This window comes from Pteronotus mesoamericanus, unplaced genomic scaffold (assembly GCF_021234165.1).
Source record: "Pteronotus mesoamericanus isolate MK-2021 breed Mesoamerican mustached bat unplaced genomic scaffold, CSHL_Meso_final scaffold_54, whole genome shotgun sequence".
NCBI classification, from domain to species: domain Eukaryota; kingdom Metazoa; phylum Chordata; class Mammalia; order Chiroptera; family Mormoopidae; genus Pteronotus; species Pteronotus mesoamericanus.
Window position 1 is genome coordinate 21,192,673 of NW_026555321.1, and position 20,347 is coordinate 21,213,019.

Below are 20,347 nucleotides of genomic sequence, written 5' to 3' on the forward strand. Positions count from 1 at the left end.
AGGGGAGTGTGTTAAGTTAGCTCTAGGGCCCCTTGCGCAGGGGCAGCAAAATGTCTTCCTCCAGGTGAAAACCCTTTGCAGCCAGGATGGCCGTATCCATTCATTGTACCAAAGGGTTACCCTGAAATCTAAAGAAGAAATGGCTAAGAGGTCATTTAACAGTCCTCCTAGAGAGAAAAATAACTTTAGGGTATGCAAAGGCAAACAGGTTCACTTACACCATAAGTATCACCCGCAAGAAGGGTTCCAGCCATATACTTCCTTGCTGGGAGGCTTCTCGGCCCCGGAATGCTCCTGGTGAGGGAGTTGGGGACATTTCTCTCCGTGATTATTATAAAGTGCCCTCTACCTCTAAAGCACTGCAGAAGTTCTGGGGGCCAGGGTTCCTCCTGTCCCACCCAGGCCTGTCACTGTGGTCACTTGGGGTCTCCCCAAAAGCTTTGCACTGTCCTTTCTGCCACCACGAGACCACAGTGTCCTTGGTCTCCAGCCTCTCGTTGTATCAAACACACCTTGTGCTCCACCCCAGGAGTTCCCTGCGCCCTTAGTTTTAACTCCCGCCGCTGTGGCAGCCACCAGCTGGGGGCAGGTGCAACCAGAGAGCCTTGCTCTGACTCGGCCCGTGGGCCGCGCAGGAGCGAGGCAGTGCCGTGGCAGGAGCAGCCACGGAGCGGCCGTGGGCCCCTGGGGGTGGGAGCTGCTGGGTAAGCTCTCTTCTTCCGTGCACAATTGGAGGTGCATCCGCTCAGCCCCTCGACATCCCCAGCGAATTCGAGTTGCCCACTCTAATCAGCTTCTAACTCGCCCTTGGATTGATTTTCCCTGTTTCACTCATCTCAGACCAGACCCCGTCGCTGTCCCCTCAGAGCACCTCCCAAAATAAACTACCTGCACACAAGCCTGTCTTCACCTCTCTTTTGGGGAGTCTCTAATGTAAGTCACACGGGCTGCCATAACAAATTTCCACAGACTGGGGCCTTCAACAATAGAAATTTGCTTCCTCATGGTTCTGGAGGCTAAAAGTTCAAGGTCAGGATGCTGACGGTACTGGTTTCTAATAGGACCTCTCTCCTTGACCTGCCGAGGCTGCCCTCTCCCCATGTCCGCCCATGGCCTTTTTCTCTGCACGAGTGTGTGAGGGTTCCTGATATTTCTGTGTGTCCCAATCTCTTGTTGTAAGGACACCAGTCAGATTTATTGAGGGCCCACTGTCATAATAACCTCTTTAAAGGCTCTCTAAACACAGTCCCGTTCTGAGGCACTGGGGGTCAGGGCTTCAACGTGTGAATCTGGGGGCGCACAGTTCAGTTCATAACAACACTCACATCGAACCAAGGCACCAGGTGCCAAAGGGAGGCATATAAGGCAATGTCCCTCAAAACATCAGAGGTCTCAATACCAGTTCTTAGGTTGTCCCTGTGGTTTAAGCTTCAGGGGAGAGTCTGGATGACCCTGAACTAGTCGGAGCATGGCGGTACCTTGTTTCTTCTGTGGCTGCAGCTCTGCATCCTCTTCTTCCTCCTTCTGTGGCACTGGGGTGATGTTTAACCATGAAAAGCATGCATTTTGGATACAGCCCTGGTTTCATGTACTTCTGATTCTGTGGGACTTTGAACATGTTACTTAATCTCTCTGAGCCCCAATTTTCTGCCCCTTCACGTGGTTGTAAGGATTAAGTCAAGCATGAAAGGCTGGCCAGAGCAGGTGCTCAGTAAACAGTTTTTAGGGTTTATTTGAATAAGTAGAACACTCTCTTGATGTATGGGCTAGATTACAAGTGAAATTTTAGAAAAAATAGGTTGTTTAGGGCAAATTGTAAGTCCTAGAGATCATGGGTGCTACAGTCTCTGTTGGATCTACAGTCCCACAGCCTCCCCCCGACCCCTTAATTTACAAGCCCCCTCCTGAACCCCACCCCACACCTACGCTGGAGGCGGCCCCAGTGGGGGTCCTGGGCCTTGTGTCAGAGGCATGCCAGGAGATGGTCTCCCCCTCTCTGCTTGCTGGGAGCTCGCCAGGGCCCCTGCGAGCAGCTTTGCTGACTGGTCCCAGGCTCCCAGGAGTCACCACCAGGGCCCCAGCTTTGGCCATCAGTCCTGCTGGGACGGGGCGAGGCTCCAAGAGAGCGAGCTGACAGAGACAGGTCTCTGCTCTGCTGTAGCCGAAGGAAGGGCATGCGCGTGACCAAGGCTGGGCTCGTGCAAACAAGCAGGAGTGCCCAGGTCAGAATCAGGCCTAGAGGCCGCCCCTCAGCAGTGCAGACAAGCTCTTCCCAGCCCCTGCGTTGTACAGGGGTCGCCGGTCTTCTAATCCATTGTCTGAACATATCCCATGTCTCACAAGCACAGGAGGTATTATTTTGAAAGATAGGCACCTGCTGTTGTGATTAATAAAATCCACATATATCTAGAATTGTTTTTAAATTTTTTTTTTCCTTGTGCGTTTTATCAATGAACTAAAAGCATACTACTGTCCATCACACAAAATCCATGACTTTCTTTTAATGATCAAAAGAGCTCCTTCTACTCTAAAGGTCTGGGCATCAGCAATGATTTCCCAGAGTTCAACGCCATAGGGAAAGCAGTGAACACTGACGACAACCATAAAACCAGCTGGCCTTCATGGGGCACTGCTCAGTGCTTTACAGGCGCCTGGTCCAGTTGCCCTCCTCCCGACCCCAGTGCCCTTGTGCCTGTCGGTCTCCAATGGCACTGAGACATCTCTGCCTCATTGTAGGATTGTGGATTTGTGCTAGTGAGCTCAGGGACAGAGACTGCCCTGTTCATCTTTGGGTCCACCCGGGTCCAAGAGAGGCCAGGCCCTTCTTAAGTGTTTGTTGGGTGGGCGTGGATGAACAGAAGTCTGTCTGTCTGTACCTTCGTCTGGTTCATAAATGGAGGGTTGAGAAAAGACATGGCAGCTGGCCAGCCCCACCCACCTAAGTCTTCGTCCTTCAACCCGGGGTGGCTCACACAGAACTGCTGGCCTCCCCGTGGGCAAGCTGGCCTTGACCCCACCCTGGCTGCGCAGGGCCAGCAGGTACTCAGAGACCACAAACTACCTCCCGCTCCCAGCCCCAGCCTGTTCTGAGAGGCCGCGTTGGGCGGAGAGCTGGTGGCATTGGGGACAGGCCGGGCCTGGCCAGTTTAGCTGGCTGCGGCTGCCTGGGGCTGCGTTCCCCTCCCGGCAGTGCTGGGGATGCCTGCCTAACAGACCCGCCGGACCCCATGGTTCTGTGTGCGATGCGGGTCGGGGCGCCAGCGTGGACCTCAGGAATGCCCCCGGTGTTTCCCTTGCGTTCCTGCACTTCACAGGCTCACGGATTGGGAAGGTCCAGGCTCTGAACTGCTCCCCGGGCATCTCACCTCTTCTCTCTGTCTCCCCTCAAGGCTTCCTCCTGATCTTGGCACTGACTGAAGCACCGGTATTTGCTGCCCAGGAACCATCTCCCAGGGAATCTCTTCAGGTCCTACCCTCAGGCACCATGGTGACAGCACCGTTTGGCTCTCCTAGACACTCATCCATGGCGGCTGCCCCCACCTCCATGGTGACGCCGAGCCCCCGTCCTGATGGGTCCCTCGCACAGGCCGAAGCCCCCGTGGCAACAGCACCTCCCTATCCAGACGGACACCCTCCCACCAACACCTTCACCACCGCTATGGCGGCGGCAGCCACTCGCCATGCTGAAGGCCCCCTGACCACAGGGCCCCTTCCTGCTGCCATGGCAACCACCTCCTCCCACTCCGAGGGCCACCCCACAGGGGAGGCTGGGCCCACTGTCCTGCCGACCCAGCCGACTGGAGCCGCCAGCCGCCCCAGCACAGCACCCGCCCGGACCAGCACGCGCAGGCCCCCCAGGCCCCCAGGCTCTCCCCGCAAGGGGGCCGGTAGTTCGTCACGCTCTGTCCTGCCTGCGCTCGGTGGCCACTCCGGAAGAAAGGAAGGCCAGCGAGGGAGAAATCAGAGCTCCACACATCTGGGGCAGAAGCAGACCCTGGGGAAAATCTTCCACCTCTACAAAGGCAACTTTACAGGGTCTGTGGAGCCTGAGCCCCCCAGCCTCACCCCCAGGAGCCCGCTCTGGGATTTCTCCCCCTCGCCACAGGCCCAGACAGTGGCCACAACCACGGCGCCCAGCAGGACCTCGTGGGCACCAAGCACCACCCCCTTGGTGCGCACAGAAGACAAGCCAGGCCTTAGCAGAGCAGACCAGGGGGGTGGTCCTACCTTCACCAGCCAAGGGGGGGAGCCCGGCGCCGCGGCAGCCTCAGGTGCCCCTGCCGGTCCACGACCCGCCCCAGTGCCTTCTCAGCGCCCCCATGCCGACCCACACGGCAGTGCCCGCCACAGTGACTCCGGGCTCGCTGTCACCCCTGAAACCAACAGACCTCTGTCTGCCAGCTCTGGGGCCTTCACGGCCACCGCGGGGCCCGCCCAGGCTGCCTTCGACGCCAGTGTCTCAACCCCTTCCAGGGGGATTCCTCAGGGAACGTCCTCAACAACATCCTCAGCCCCACAGGCCCCGGCCCACCCCGCCGGGGTCTCAGAAAGCACTGTTTCCCGAGCTGAGGAGGAGGCTGTGGCCACCCCCAACGTGACCCACAGGGTACCCAGTCCTCTCTCCACGGTGGTGTCCACGGCCACGGGGAACTTCCTCAACCGCCTGGTCCCTGCAGGGACCTGGAAGCCTGGGACGGCAGGGAACATCTCACATGTGGCCGAAGGGAACAAACCCCAGCACAGAGCCACCATCTGCCTGAGCAAGATGGACATTGCCTGGGTGGTCCTGGCCATCAGCGTGCCCATCTCCTCCTGCTGTAAGTGCCCTGCCCTCCCCCCACGCCTCCCTCCCCCCCTCCTCCTCCCTGCGCCACAGCTACTCGTCAGTCCCCAGAATCCCTTTGCCCCAGAGTTGGGCAGTCCCCACCAGGTGGGCTGCAGAATTGTTCAGAATCCCAGGGAACAAGGTGGTTGAACAAAAGCCATGGGTTATCCCTGCCCCCGGTCCTCGGCCCTGCCAGGCCGCGGCTCAGAGGCCCACTGGGCGCAAAGGCACAGCTCCCAGGAGCCGGGGGCGGGGACCTTGCAGGTGGTCCGGTTTAACCCTGCATTTTGCAGGAAGAAACACCAAGCTGGAGAGGCGACATGGCCCGCTCAAGACCCCAGAGGAAGTGAGAGGCAGGCCTGGGAAGAGTGCCCAGAATGCCTGTCTCCCAGCCCAGGGCTTGAGTCATGACACCACCCTGCCCGCAAGGGACCCTGCTAGTGCCTAGAGTGACAGGGCAGCCGGGCACCTGGGTGACAGTCAGCACTTGCACATTTACAGCACAGCCCTCACCTTCCTCGCCTCCATCACTCCATCTTCCTTCCTGCCTTCCTGCCCTCCCTCATCTCATCTCTTCCCCCTTCCCCCAAGAAAGAAGAGAAGGTGAAGCTTTGATCTTGCAGGAAGTTCTATTAGCCTTCGCAAAAACATAGTTTTCATATCTAAACTGAGGCTTCAGAGTAACCTGTGGATTTAGCGGTTCTCTCCCTCCTCCCCAGTTTCATGTGTTCCTGGGGGCTGTGAGCCGGGTGCTGTGAGCCACGTGCAGTGTGGCCCTCCTCCCCGTCTTTCGCTCCCACTGGCACTGGTGGAGGAGGGCCTTTCCCGGATGACCAGCACCCCGTGCTGCTGCCTGTCACTCCTGTGATGAGGAGTCGGGAGGCTCTCTCCCTGACATCTCCGTAAAGAACCTGACATAGTCCCTCAGCACCTTAAGGTGCCCTTTATGTCTTCCCCAGCTACTTGATCCTAGACTCTCGCAATGTCTCCAATAACCTCACAGGAATCCTCACTGATCCCAGCCCCCACCCCACCCCCCACAGTCACCCCGCAGCCTCCCTCTGAAGCTGTGCTCCTCACTCATTGGACAGCCTCCCCCGCCCCGGGTGCTTCCCCAGCTCCCATGGGGGCCTGACATGGCCTCCTTGTAACTTTCCCTCGCTGGTCCCAAGCCATGCCTTCCGGAGCTGCACAAAACCAGTCAGTCTCCGAGCCCCTGAGCTGTTTGCAGTGGCTCTCTCACGGTCAGCCTCCTCTCTTGCCCAGCTGCTCGTCCCCATCCCCACAAGTCTCTTCACAGGGCTACACTGCCCTGGCCTGCCCTGCCCCCTGCCCCTCTGGATGGTCTCCAGTTTACCCTTGCTCCCCAAAGGGAGAGGACAGCGTTGTGCATGCCCGGCCCCGCTGGCCCCATGCAGGCAGCACACGCTGGCATCGGCTTTGCTGGCTGTACTGTCACGTCACACCATGGGCTCACCCAGTTCTCTAGAGGGATGAAGACCCAGGAACGTTACCGGTCATTTGAACATCAGGGCAGGAGGCACACGCCTTCCACATGAACGTGGTGTCTGCTTCACATTGTACTCCAACAAGATCCTCTTAATCTAGCGGATAAGCAGCGCGGACTTTCCACGTCGGGTGGGCAGGCTGCTCCCACGCAGGGATCCAGTGCAAGGGACAGTGAAAGTGCCTGCACATTGCCTCTGTTCTTGTTTCATTAGGCAGCTTCATTGTCTCTCCTGGAAACACACGTGTGTTCTTACAGCTGTGATTGCCCACTTCTAAAGCAGAAGAATGATAATGAGAATATATTGCACTATTAGCCAATAAATAATAATGGTCGTATTAGAGAAGTAACCACATTAGAGACAGCTTTCTAATTTTCCATTCTTTACATGTGTCTAGAGGCTCTCGTTTACAAAATGAGTTCCCATTATTTTCAATCATTCCATCCTTAAAACAGACTAGCCAGAGGGATAAAATAAAGACAGAAACAAGTAAATACATTCTACAAGGAACATGCCTTACAGGTGGGGTGTAAGTCTCCAGGTGAAGTGACTTGCCCGGGGTCCCAGTCACTCGAGAGTCAGCCCAGAGCTGGTGGTAGAATCTGTCTGATTGAACACAGTTCTTCCTGGGTACCCACTGTGTGCCAGGCGCTGTGTCACACACGAGGGAAGCAGAGATGTGAGATGTGACTCCCCCGCCCTCCCAGAGCCCGCTGTCCACCTGGGCTTCCCCTTAGCCAGCCTTTGCCCCCTACAGGCCACACGTGGGGTTTGCAATTCTAAAAAGACTACTCCAACCCTTTTGCTGTGTATGTTTGAGATCAAGTCAGATCTTAACTGCAAAGCCAAAAAACATATGAGCTGCCTAAGCCATGTGCAATAATGTCAGCCAGGAACAAAGCAAGGACACAGCCTGGGCCTGTGCCTTGAGAAGGCTTCTGGCAGTGACGGCCTTCATAAAGGATGATACAAGCCTTTGCTCGAAGCGGACACTTGCAGCCCCCAGGAACCTCAGGCCCCACTGCCTTTGGCATCTGTCTTGCATTTCCACTCCCCTCAGGCACCAAGGCTCCTACCCCAGCTTGGCTGCCTCCACACACAACTCCCTGTTCTCAGCCACGCTCCAACCCCTGTGGGGTCACCATTAACCCTGTGAAGGCCCAGAGGAGAGGGGCACTGAGACAGAATGCTTACCCAGCTGCAGAACGCTCTGCTCTTTCAAAGCTCAGCGGAGTATCCAGACTGCGGGGATAGCTCTGCCCCACTCTGCTCCTCGGGGGAGCAGGCAGACCTCTTGCAGGTCTAAGGGACCCCCGTCTCACGCCTCAGCGGTGACGTGTCCTAACGCTCACTCTACAGCCCTCAAAGAAGGGCCTCCTCCTCTGCCATTCTGCCAGATCGTTCAGCCGGCCTGGGTGGTAGCAAAGTACGTGCATAGATTTTCTCACATCTGGCTTTTCAGACAGGCACTGGCCCTGCTTTTCTCCACCCACCAGAAGCCAGCCTTGGGTGGCCGGGACTGCGACAGGCAGAAGCAGGGTATAGCCATAGCAAATCGCAGGCCTGCCCAGGCAGGGATGTCATCAGTTCCTCCTGCCCTTCCGGATCGTGAGCCCCGCCCAACTGCCGAAGGATGCATGTGCCAGGACTGGGGAATGCTTTGTCTCCTGAGCCAGGCCAGAGACAGCTGGACAGGGCTTCAGGTGGCTGAGAAGCGACATTGGCTGGATCCAGGCCACATTTGGCTACGGCAGGGGAACCATGTGGCTCCTGAGCTGGTCTCTGCTGCCACCGTCAGGATACTCAGAGCCCACCACCTCCTGCTGGAGCCTCTGGGCCTGGCCCTGAATTACTGACCCTTCCTCAACATGGGCAGCGCCCTGGGTTCTCACCAGGCGGCCAGCTTCGTGTCTGCCCCGGGCTCCCTGGCCTTCCTGCACAGGCCACGCCCACCCATGAGAATGCCTTTGCCAGCCTTCCTGGGAAGACAGGGGGCTGTATGGAAGGTGAGAAAGGGAAACCGGGCCAGCGTGCGTGCTTCTCGTCCCAGCCCACGTGGAGCTTGGCCCAAGGAAGCGGCAGAGCGGCTCCTCCTGCTGGCCTGCGAGGGGCCATGCGCGCTGCCCCGGGGCGTCCGGCTTCCTTCCACGCGTATGGTAAACATCATTGGCGTATCAGGGCAGCATTCAGACAGCGGCCGCATCCAGGCGCGCAACACGGCTCTCGTCTCAGTTGTTCTGGGAATGGTAGTCAAATCTGAATGTCTATGTACCTTTTACTCACAGGCCTAAAACCACTGTAACTATATAGGAAAACCTGGGCCAGAATTACTCTTCGCTGTGAAAAAAATGTAGAGGAGATTGGGACGCGAAAGAAGTATAAAGTGAAGGTTTGTCTCCCTGGGGCTTATGAAGCAGTTGAAGGAGGGGCAGGGAGCAGCCTTAGGACAAGGCGGTGCGGTCCAGGGTGTGCCACGGCGGCTGGGCCAGCGTCACGCCCAGGGCTCTTCCCTGGGCTTCCCGACCAGTGCCCCTGGGGGGCACCTTGGGCTTCTTCAGGCATATTCCCAAGGGCCAGGATAGGGAGTCAGACAGTAGGCCCCAGACCTGGTTCCCCAGGCCCATGGCCTCGTGTCCCACCTGGTCTCCCTCCATACCGAGCCTCCCTGGACCTCCTCCCTCAGCCTCCAAGGAGGGAAATGACTGCCCACAGTCTGGCCCGCCCCTCAGTTCGGCACTCCTGACCCATCCTTCCCTTGAGGGTCTCGGGTCTCTCATGTACAAAATGAAGGGGCCACCCTGAAAAATGTCAGCGCCCCCTGTTCTAACTTTTCCTAACTTTAAACCTGCATGGGTCGCTGGAGAGGAAGCCTGGTGCAATAGGAAGACTTGGCTCGGGGACCAAGCACACCCGGACATCATCCCAGCTCTCCCGCTTGTAGCCTGTGAGACTCGGATGAGTTACTTAACCATCGGCCCAATGTCTTCTCACCTTAAGAGCAGGGCTAGTGTTCACCGTGTTAGTTTGGGGCCTTCAGGAAGCAGACACCAAGACAGGATTAGGCCTGCAGGAGACTTATTGGGGAGACACCCGTGACATGCATGAAGGAACGGGGGCAGTAGGCAGGGAGCGCCCCGGACCGCAGTGCAGGTCTGACGCCCGTGAAATCAGCGGGGGAGGAAGGTGGGCCAGGCAGGGAGAGTCCTGGGCTGCAGTGCAGCTTTAAGGAGGTTTCTGACAGGCCATCGAGGAGCCTCCTGTCCTGCGGGAGCAGACCTGCACCAGTGCCCCTGCTACTGCCAGTCGTGACCAAGAGCAGCCCAGGATGCCTGGCCTTGGCACAGAAGCAGTGTTGGGTCCGGAGTGCGGCAGCCGGGGCTGTCCCTGAGCCACAGTCCCTGCGGCAGGGGGTCCGAGCAAAGCACCTTCACGGCCGCAGCACCCACTCCGAAGCCCTGAGTGCACACCAGAGACGATGCCGTGGAGAAGGCGCTCAGCAAATGGCGGTGCTCGTGTAGCCGTGGTTATTATGGCTCTTACTGTCATTAGGGTTTGCTGTGCACTCTCCAGCAGGCCACAGGGAGAGTGCTTTCAGCGGGTGTTTGGAAAGGTTGAATCTTTGGGGAGCCTCTAGGATTTTATTTCCATTTCCTGTCACACAGGTAGCCTACCCCTGGAATCATGGCTCTCCCAGAAATGTCAACACAGGCCCCAGGGCTCCATCTTAAAATCAGTGGCCCTCCTCCTTCCAGCCACACATCTGATGGGTCCCCATGGACATGCCTAGGAAGCCGAGAGAACTTGCTTAACTCTCACTCCCGTTTTAACACTTGAGGGAATAGCAATCTCCTTGACCCCCACTGCAGTCTTGGCGGCTGTTGCCTTTGGAGAAACAGCGGTCGAAGCTCTGAAGTAAATCAGAAAGAGGGTGGCTCACACCTTGTGTTTGCCTAGAGCTGTGTAGTTGACAAAGTGCCTCACATAAGTAGGGCACATTCCCTCCAGTCCCCAGGACAGTATGGGGAGGGGGGACAAGTGTGAACCCGAGGGTAACAGACACCTGGGTTCAAGGTCCAGTAATTAGCTGGGTGAGCAGGCTCAGTTTCGTTAATGAGCTTCAGGTGCCTCTTCTGGACGTGGGAAGAGTAACAGTAGCTTCCTTAGACAGTCTCTTTGTGGGTTAAATTAGACTGTGAGAGAGACACCTAAGTCGGCGCTGGGAATATGTTAGAGACTCCATGAGTCTGAATGGTACTCTCCTTTCTTGGAAGGAAGGTCAGGTCACTGAAATAATAGAAGTTCTAAACCACAGATGGAGGCTTGGCCTTGCACCACCCAACAGTCATAAGGCCTGGTTTTTCTAGATCTCTCCTGTGGAGGATGCTGGGAGAACAAGACAACTGTCATTAATTAAGCACCAGTTGTGCGTCAGCGCGCTAAACATTTTGCATTTGCGGTCTAACTTTTCTTACAAACCTGTGAAGTCCATAGTAATCAGGTTGATGAAGTGACTTACCTAGAAGAGCATGTGGCAGAGGCAGATTTGAACCCAGGTCTTTTGGACTCCAAGCCCCTGCTCCTTCTATAGCCAGGTCAGCTCCTAGTGTGTTGGTGAAATGGCCCTTGAGCGGCACTGGGAACTTCCAAGAGAAATGTAGTCAGGATGGGAGCGCTCACACATGAGGGAGAAAGAGCCAGGAACAGGACTCCCTGTTCCAGCCCTCGGGCCATCCCGCAGAGCGCCAGCCCTTCCCACCGGATGCCAGCCCTGTGTCCTAAACTGACCCAGAATTCGGGGCCAAGGCATAGTGGACTTAGAGGGCGCACAGGACCGGTGGTGGGGAGGTGCGGGTCGGGGACCTAGACTCCGCAACCAGTGCCAGCCCGGGTTCACGGCGCGGCTTCACGGCAGTCTAAGCCCCTGTTTACGGCTGCGGTTTCACAGCTCGAACTCCCCCCAGGGCCAGGCGCAGGGTGGAAAAGTAGTGGCAGTGAAGAATAAAGACACCAAAAATGGGGAGACAGGACCTGGGGACTTGCCCCAGCCTTGCCGTTCACACCTGTGAGCTGTGGCGAGTCTGCCAGGTGCTGTGGACCATAGTCATCTCATCTGGGGTAAGGAGGTGCCCTAAATTAGTAGAACTTCAGGCTGGGCTCTGCAGCTGCCCCCACCCCCACCCCCTTTACCAGTTGAAGGAAGGAAGGGCGAGAAGGAGGGGGAGAATCACAAAATTTGAAAAAGTCTCTACCAGCCAGTCTAAAATTCCTTATAACTCAAACACTCAGAAATTTCCTTTCTATTTATATAAAGTAAAACTTTTTAAGGAGACCTGGAAGAATGATGAACAAATTAGGAGTCTGATCAAAGCAAATCGAATGAAATGGAAACTTGCCAGGTCTCTAGACTTTGTCTGGAGGAGGCCCTCTCAGGCTGAGATACCTGCTGGGAAGAGAGCTGCAGGATTCCTCCGTCAGGGAGAATTCCTCCCACAGCGACCTGGGCTGTGGGCCCCTAAATCTCAGCCTGTGTGGGGCCCCCTCTTTCAGCCACCCCCCACCTGGCGCGCACAGGCCCCCTGCTGTGGGCCACACGGGCTGCTGAGGACAGAGGTGGCGCTCTGCTTCCCCCTGGTGGCCATTGCCTCTACAGACAACTCAGCTTGGGACCCTCTGTCCCCAGCATAGGTGGTTGGCACCACCCCTGGTCTGCATTTCAGCCACCTTACGGGCTGTGGTGATGGCAAGCCTGGACCGGAGATGCCCCATCTTCATTTACTGGCTTCTCCCCCACAGGGATCCTGTCACCCTGTGATTGCATCACCTGCTCCACCGTGTGAGGCTGGACAGGCCTTCCCTGTTGGCTCAAGTTACTCTGTCCAAACCTGGTTCATCAGTAACACTCAAACGTATCCCTCCCTGGGGCCCCGCAAGTCTCAGAGATGGGACAGACAGGTCGCACGTCAAACCGTGCAGAGCTGCGATCAGGCTCATCGGTGCCCGCGGGCTGCTGCCTCGGTCTTCGGCAGGCAGTGTGAGGCAGGATCCTGGACGGTTAACAGAACAGACTTGGAGTCCAGATGTCATGCTTTGTTCTCAGAGAAGTCACTTCTCTGAGTCTCACTTTTCCTGCCTGTAATATAGGGACCTCAATAGAATTGACCTCATGAAGTTAAGCCAAGGATGAAATGAATGAATATGTATACAGTGCTTGGAACCCTGCCTGGCACATACACTACATAACTGATGGTGACGATGATGACGCCAAAGCAGCTTTTTAATTGGGTCCAAGACCTGTGCCCAGGGGCTCTGCTCCATGAGCCTCTTCCATCGAGGCCACCTACGGAATCAGGGCTCAGGGCTCGTTGGCTCTGCCTCTCTTTCTGCCAACAGCCCGCCCATCAGCACCACGGAGCTACTCAGCACACGTGCTATTCTGTGCAGCTGCGCTCTCGCCCCAGCCCCGGGGACACAGCCCCTGAACACGGCCGGCCTCACCTCTGCCCCACTCCTCCACACTCGGGCCTTCTGCAAGTGCTGTTCTCCCCACCAGGAGCACGCTGCCCCCCATCTGCACAAGACTAGCTCCTCCCCATTCCGTTCCTAGCTCCAAGGTCACCTCCTCAGGGAAGCCTTCCTGATGGCTCCAAAGCACTCTCTCCTCCAACTCACCACCATTGTCTCTCTCATTTCACCCTATCTCCTCTGAACTGTTATCATGAGCTGAATTTACCTTATTTATTAATTTTGTCTGTTAGATATATATTGTCTGACCCTCTCTACACGCCCCCCCCCCGCCCCCAGACACACTTATGAAGGCAGGGCACCCTTGTCTTTCATCGCAGCACCTGGCATAAGGCATTCAGCATGTATAGGTGTTTGTTGAACGAACAAACAAGCGAATGAATGGATGGGGTAAGTGGCTGAATGTATGACCATCCCGGCTGTGCCCGGAAACTGGCATCTCTCTGCCCCCTCCCTGGCCCCTCTAACTTGGACTCTCTCCACAGCTGTCTTGCTGACAGTGTGCTGCCTGAGGAGGAAGAAGAAGACAGCCAACCCGGAGAACAACCTGAGCTACTGGAACAACGCCATCACCATGGACTACTTCAACAAGCACGCTGTGGAGTTACCGAGGGAGATCCAGTCCCTTGAAACCTCTGAGGTAATGAGCTCCAAACCAGGGGGTTGCCCCTGGAACTGCCGGCCCCACTGCCGGGAAAATCACAGGCTCCAAAGAGCGCCAGGAGCCCATCTCCTCAAAGCGCGGTCCGCGGACCAGCAGCAGCGCCCCGCGGGAGCTGCAGGCCCTGCCCAGCCCTACAAATGAATCAGGATCTGCAATTTAGCAAGACTCCTCGGGGTCGGCATACATATGTTAAAGTTTTGGAATCACCGGTCTTGGGTCTTTGAGTTTCCAGGAACAAGTCAACAAATAGTCACTGAGGACCCGGTTTGTGGCAGGCCCCCTGGGGACTGGGAAGATGAGAGCTTGCTCTCAAGGGGCCCAGATTCCAAGATGGGGTTGGGGTGTCATTCAAAGACAAAACAAACTAGGGAAGGTATGTGGAGAGTTACAGAGAGCTGTGGAGACCCAGAGGAAAGTCTTCCAGGGGAGGGCAAGGAAGGAGAAATGGATTTCACAGGTATCCCAGCAAAGGAAGTAGCCCGAGCAAAGGTGGGGATGGGTGTCAGATGTGGCTGAAGGAAGCATTTGCCCAAAACACCTGGCTGGCCGGTGAGAGAACTGGGCTTTCCCCCCAGTCTCTTTGAGCTCGGAATCTGTGCCCTTTTCACCCTCGCAGGGAAGGTAAGCAGAGGCCAGGCTGTGGCAGGAGTGGTAGGTGGATGAGGTGTGGGCTTGAATGGGTTTCCATAGACTAGAGTCTTGGGCAGCAGAGGCTCACTGAAAGCTTGAGTTTTGTGTGACCGAGTTCTGGGAAGACTGCGCTGATGGCCTGGTGAAGGCGCTCTGTTCGTGGCCAGTGAATGGAGAGGAAGGGTGGTTTCATGGATGGAAGGATGGGTGGATGGGAGGGAGGACAGCCAGACAGACTAGAAAGAAGCAGACCTACTGGGACGCGCTGGAGATGGGCCAGGAGCAGGATGTGGCCCCTGAGGAAAGGCAGTGAGAGCTGAGAAGCATTGTTCTGGAGATGCACCCCCTCCCTCCCCTGCAGATTCCTCCCCCACAGCAGCCAGGCTGAGCTTTTATAAACATGAACATGATCATGTCAGTCCCATGCTCAGAACTCTTCAGTAGCTTCCTGTTGCTCTGAAAGTTCAAGTTTTTACAGGGGCTGCAAGGTGGGCCTGGCCCTGGCCCAGCTTCCCAACCTCATATCATGTCCGTGTCCCTCTCATCTGCTAAGACACACCGGACCTCTTCTCGCCCTTCACAGCACCAAGCTATGCCCCACTCGCACTGCAGGAGAGGGAATGCGCATGGGCCATTCCCTCTCCTGGGATGCCTTCTGGGCCTGCCTAGCACCCCCTTCGCTTGTCCCCTGCCCACGGTTCAGGCCCTGTCTGAGCATCGCCTCCTCAGGGGGGCCTTCCCTGACGTGGCAGCCTGGGCTTGGCTCTCCTGTTGTGTGGTCCCAGCTCCTTCTGCTCTTCCCCTCTTAGCTGAACTACCAGCAGCATCAGCACAGTCGCTTCCTCCCCAAAACGATTCCTCACTGGCCTCGGGGCCGTCCTGTCCTGGCTCTCCTGCCACCTCCCAGCCGCTCCTCCCGGATCTGCTTCCCGGGTTCCTTGTCCTTTCCCAGCCTCTAATCGCCTCCCACTGCTTCTCTTTCTACCTTGTTCCTTGACTTAAGTACCGTCTCTGGCCTCTGGGCTACCAGTTCCTGTCTCTGACCTTGACATGTCCCCGAACTGTAGACTCACATACCCAGCTCCCGGGCACATCTCTAATGAGCACCTCAAAGTCACCACGCCCAAGACTGAACTCTTGACTTCCCCGCCCCGCCCATACACCTGAAAGCTTACTGCCAGCACCTGACCTCCTGTCCCCACATCCCGCCTGTCAGCACCCCGCACTGGTTCCTCCTACCTGGCGGACACTTGTCACCACCTGCCCTTGCCCAGGCTGCCGTCACCCTCCCAACCTCAGGCTCCTGGTGGCCCCTGAAAATGGGATTCCTACTGCCGTCTCACCCCCAGCAGCCTGTCCTTCACGCAGTAGCCGGTGAACTTTGCAAGGCAGGACCTCTTGTCCACCGTGGCTCCCAGCCCTCAAATGGCCCCTCTTCACACTCAGAACAAAACTGAGTCCCCCTACCAGACCCTCCACAGGCTGGCCTCCACCTGCCCCCGTGAGCCGCTCCTGCCAGCCTTCCCATGGATCGGATGCGCAGGCCACACCCACCTCTCCTACAGGCCAGCGAGCTTGCCCTCGCCTCAGAGCTTGGCTCTCGTGCCAAGTGAATTGCTCTGATCTGAAATGCTCTGCTCGGGCTGCCTCCTGCCTCACTTCCTGCAGGTCTCTGTCCCAATGCCACCTCCTCAGGGAGGCCCTCCCTGACTGCTCTACACAGATTAAAAGCCATGCCCCACCCCCACAGTTCTCTCCTCCCTTCCAAACTTTATTTTCCTTCAGAGCACTTCTCACCACCTGCCATTGCAACACTCTCTCTTTGTCCACTGGTCTGTTGTCTCTCTCGCCCGCTCGAATATAAGCTGCCTGAGGGCAGCAGCCTGGTCAGTTCCCCTCACAGCTCAGTCCACAGCACCTAGAACAGGGCAGGGCCCAGAATATGGTAGGTACTTTTTGAACGCTTGTCACATGAATGAACCACAGGTTTTGTTCACACTTTACCCATCCATCCCCCAGCCCAAGGTGGATGCTTAATAAAAAATTTTAACTGAAGGACAGAGAGAGGGGCTTCATGAAGGCATTGGCCCCTAGCATGGCCGGTGCACTTTTGCACAGCAAAGGTACCTGAGGGCTGTTACAGGGAGCCAGGATGGGGAACTAGGCAGAGGGGCTGGCCCTGCTTTGGGTGTGGGCTGCAAACCCCAGAACTCTAAATTTCTCACATTCTCTTTGCCAAGTCAATATATGAAAGCCAAAGCCAAAGAACAGTGCTTGTGAGCGCACTGCAGGGAGGGCCAGGCGTTCTCTGCGGCCCAGAGCGCCAGGGCGAACATGGGACAAAGCCCGAGGCTCGGGCAGAGACCGGCGCTGAGCTCAGGATCGGAGCCGCAGCAGGAAGCTCGGCCCAGCCCGAGTGCATTCGATCAGCTTCCCTCCCAGCAGGCCTGCAGCCCTCGTCCGGCTTTATTCAGAGGGATGCCATGGTTTGTTCCAACTCTCAGGGCACACGCATGCACCACAGGTCACTCACAGAGTGACCGCATAGCCACGGGGCGCAGTCCACTGCTTCCCACGGCCTCAGGGCGTGCGCTCACCGCCTGCTGTTTGGCTGCCAGGTTCAGAGGCGGCTAGGTGCCGTGTCTAAGTGGGTGCCCTGGTGCCAGCTCCCCATCTGGGTGCTTGAGGGCAGCAAACATGAGTCTGGGCCGTGCAGGCAAAACCGTGAAGCCCAAAAGGTGCTTGGGAACGTTTCCATGCTTGCTTTCCTTTCCCTCTTCCTTCCCTGCCTCTTTCTTACCTTAGTTGTTTCCTAAATAACCTTCTTTCGTACACAGTGAAAACTCCCCACATAGTTCCCCCCTGGGTAAACTCTTGCTTTGTGGAAAAATTAAAACGACAAGCCAGATCCCAGCCTCCCAAGTCCCCTCCACAGCTCAGCCCAAACGCCCCGTGGAGAAAGGGTCCTGTTCCGCCCCTGACGTGCCGGCCTGTCCACCCCTCAGATGGGCTTTCAGCTAATTCCAAACATTGAAGGAAATTCTTGTCTTCAGAGAAGACATTTGACCAACACATAGCCTTTCTTCCTTTGTCTCTTTATTCTACTTAAAGCAAAACATAACTGCTCAAAAACTATGTCTCACTTAAAGACAAACTTCAGAGGATTCATTGTGGCTTCTTAAAGAGAAGACATCTAAGCAAGTCTGTCTTCAGCCAGTTATACCGGGCCTGAGTCTGAGAACAGCCATGCAGACAACCTGAGCCTGGCTTGCCCAGTTCTGGGCTTGTCTCCCCTGGGGCTGTGCTCACAGACTGAGTGTTTCACTTACCACCTATTGTGCTGCCACACAGAGATTCAGATCTGTTCACCTCCATATCTAGTGCTGCAAGAAATGGGGCGAGGATTCCAACCTGGCTCTGGGAGGATTCAGGAGGGGAGGAGTCAGCCCGGGGGCGCTCCAACACATGGGTGGCAGGAGAGGAAGGATGTGGGGTGTGTCAGGGAGGAGAAGCAGCAAGGTCTCCAAGAGGCATGAGAGCGAGGCAGGAAGGAGAGTCTGGGGCCCTAGTGGACCGCAGTTTGCCTGTGAAGCCAGTGAGCTATGCAGGTTGCAGGTCAGACATGATGAGCCCTCTCGGACTTTGACAAGGAGACCACTACCATCTCTGGAAACCTGAGGTGGGGGTGATTCAGGGAGCAGGAACTCTGTGTTGGAAGCTGCTATAAAAATTTGAAAGAGCAGAGAGGGCTCTGCACTTCAGCATTGGCTGTGAAAAGGATGAACAATGTTTGCCAAGCAATCCCATGTGTAAATAATGGTCCTCGTGCCCTGGCTGGGTGGCACAGTGGGTTGGAGCATCTTCCCTTGTACCAGGTTTCAGGTTCAATCCCTGGTTGGGACGCGTATGGAAGGCGACCAATCAAGGTTCCTCTCCCACATCGATGTCTGTCTCTCTCTCTCTCTTTCTCTCTCCCTTCCCCTCTCTCTAAAATCAATAACCATGTCCTCTAATTAAAAAAAAAACAAAGGCACGGCCGCCTTGTGAACCCTCCTGGCTCACGCCATCTCCTCCCTCTCTCCCCAGGACCAGCTCTCAGAGCCCCGCTCCCCAGCCAACGGCGACTACAGGGACACTGGGATGGTCCTTGTCAACCCCTTCTGCCAAGAAACCCTGTTTGTGGGGAACGATCAGGTATCCGAGATCTAACTGCAGCAGCCCTCGCTTTGCCGTTCCCTACCTTTTGTCTCTAAATTATAAATATACAAATATATATTATAAATATAATCTTTGTGTAACCCTGACTTAATAAGAAACATGTCAGCCTTTTTTTCCCTAAGAATTGTCAACATCTTTTTTATAAGTGTGGTTTAAAAAAAAACTTTACAGAACGATCCGTGGCTTTATAAAATAAAGGTATTTCTAAGCAAAGCAGTTGCATCGATTGCTTCTCTTAACTGTCCTTGAGCACTTGGGGGTCCCAGCAGCCCCGAGCAGGTGAGGGAATGTCACACACATGGCCCTTGAGTGATTCTTGAAGCTCAGGTTCCTCTCGATTCCATGTGACCCCCTGCCCCCTCCCTGTGCACACCAGTGAGGGGCCACCTCGGGGGGAAGAGGACAGCAGATGTGCGCACTGAAGCAGGAAAGCTGGAAAGGGGACATGTCACCGCCCCAGCAAGGAGCGCCTTTGAGCCTCACAGTGGTACCCTGACTGTCGAGGGTCACTCCACCTGGGCAGCCGGGCAGGAGCGGCAGCCCACCGGAGTCCCGGAAGTTCACCGGACATCTGAAGGCCACAACCCCAACATCACACAGCAGGGACCTTCGCTGCGCTGACTCGGCACTGCCTTTCCCTGGAGAAGAAGGGCTCGCCCCTAAGCGCACGCCTGCGTCCTCTGCAACACCCACATCTGCATTCAACACTCGTGCCTTTCTCTGAGAGCGTTTCGAGGGGGACCCTGCCGCGAGCTTGAGGATGCCGGCCCTTCTTCAAGGATCACGTGTTTATGGGGGTTCAGCTTCACTCGCTCAAAGGCCATTGACTGTGCCCCTGAGGTACATGTTCACGTAAGAAGCCTCAAAGTGTAGAGCTGTCGTTTTCTAAGTCGTCCGCCCACGATCCTACAGAAGCGAGATTGCCAAAGCGACCGCCCAGGAGCAGAATCATGATACCCCGGTCAGCACTGCAGGCCCGTGTCTCTCATTCCCGGTCCCCCGCGCGGCTCCCCCCGCCGCCACCCAGGCTGCGTCCAGCTCGGCTAGCAGGGAACGACCCTCAGAGCCAAGAGGGGCTTCCAGAGGTGGCTGCTTCTCCACTTGTTTCCCTAGACAGTGGCTGGGGCAGAAGCCAACTGCTTTGACACTTCCTTTCTCGAAAATAAAAATAGTTTGATAGTATATATTTTGAATATAGATGTTCTTATAGTCAGATTGGGAATTGAACTTGAATGTTGATTCATATGTTTATGTTGTTGCTGTGGTCTTTTTACCATGACTTCTTTCTTCCTACATTTTCCTTTGAAAAAAAAAAAAAGATGGCCTTCAAAAATGTGTGTTCTCAGTGTTGTATGAACATACTTAACATGAGTTTGCTGGTTGTCTCTCTTTAAAGAATCTTCAAACCGCAAAGAAGCAGGTTAAATGTTGCTCTGAGATTCGTTTTCCAGTGTACTGCTGTCTGACATTTTATCTTTATCATATTTCTGTTAGCTATTGCATTTAGTATATCAATGTGTGTGTGTATATATATAGAAAGAAATGTTTGTAAAGTAAAATTTATATATAATATATGTAATCAAAGATACATATGTTATATATACATATGTGGATGTATGACTTATTTTTCCTTATCAACGGAATTCAGCTACCATGTATATATAAATAAACTTATTTTATTAGCCAGAGGATTAAGTTGCTAATACATTTTGCATTCTTTTCATTATTAAAATAACTTTTAAGTCTTCCTTTAGTACCCACACCACCTAATATCCATCTCTATTTTTAATCTTTAACCATAAATTGGGTTTTATGAGAATGACGAGCTAATAGGATTAGCTATTTATTGTTTGATAAGACAAATCCTTTAAAACATGTTTGCGATTTCTCCAAAAGAGAATCATCCCTCTTCAGGCCTTTGGACACATTGGTTTCAACTGCAGTACATCCCCTCCTCAACCTACACCCTACCCCACATCC

At 55.4% G+C, this 20,347-nt stretch overlaps 1 protein-coding gene across 2 annotated transcripts in view; it reads left to right on the forward strand.

The window, feature by feature from the left end:
- TMEM108 (transmembrane protein 108) overlaps positions 1-18,358 on the forward strand; it is a 281,913-nt gene extending 263,555 nt beyond the window's left edge. For both annotated transcript variants that reach the window (XM_054594985.1, XM_054594986.1), the window contains exons 3-5: positions 3,390-4,817; positions 13,341-13,495; positions 18,236-18,358. In XM_054594985.1, coding sequence (XP_054450960.1) covers positions 3,390-4,817; positions 13,341-13,495; positions 18,236-18,358 — 1,706 coding nt within the window. The remainder of the gene's footprint in view (positions 1-3,389; positions 4,818-13,340; positions 13,496-18,235) is intronic.
- The last annotated feature ends 1,989 nt before the right edge of the window (positions 18,359-20,347 follow it).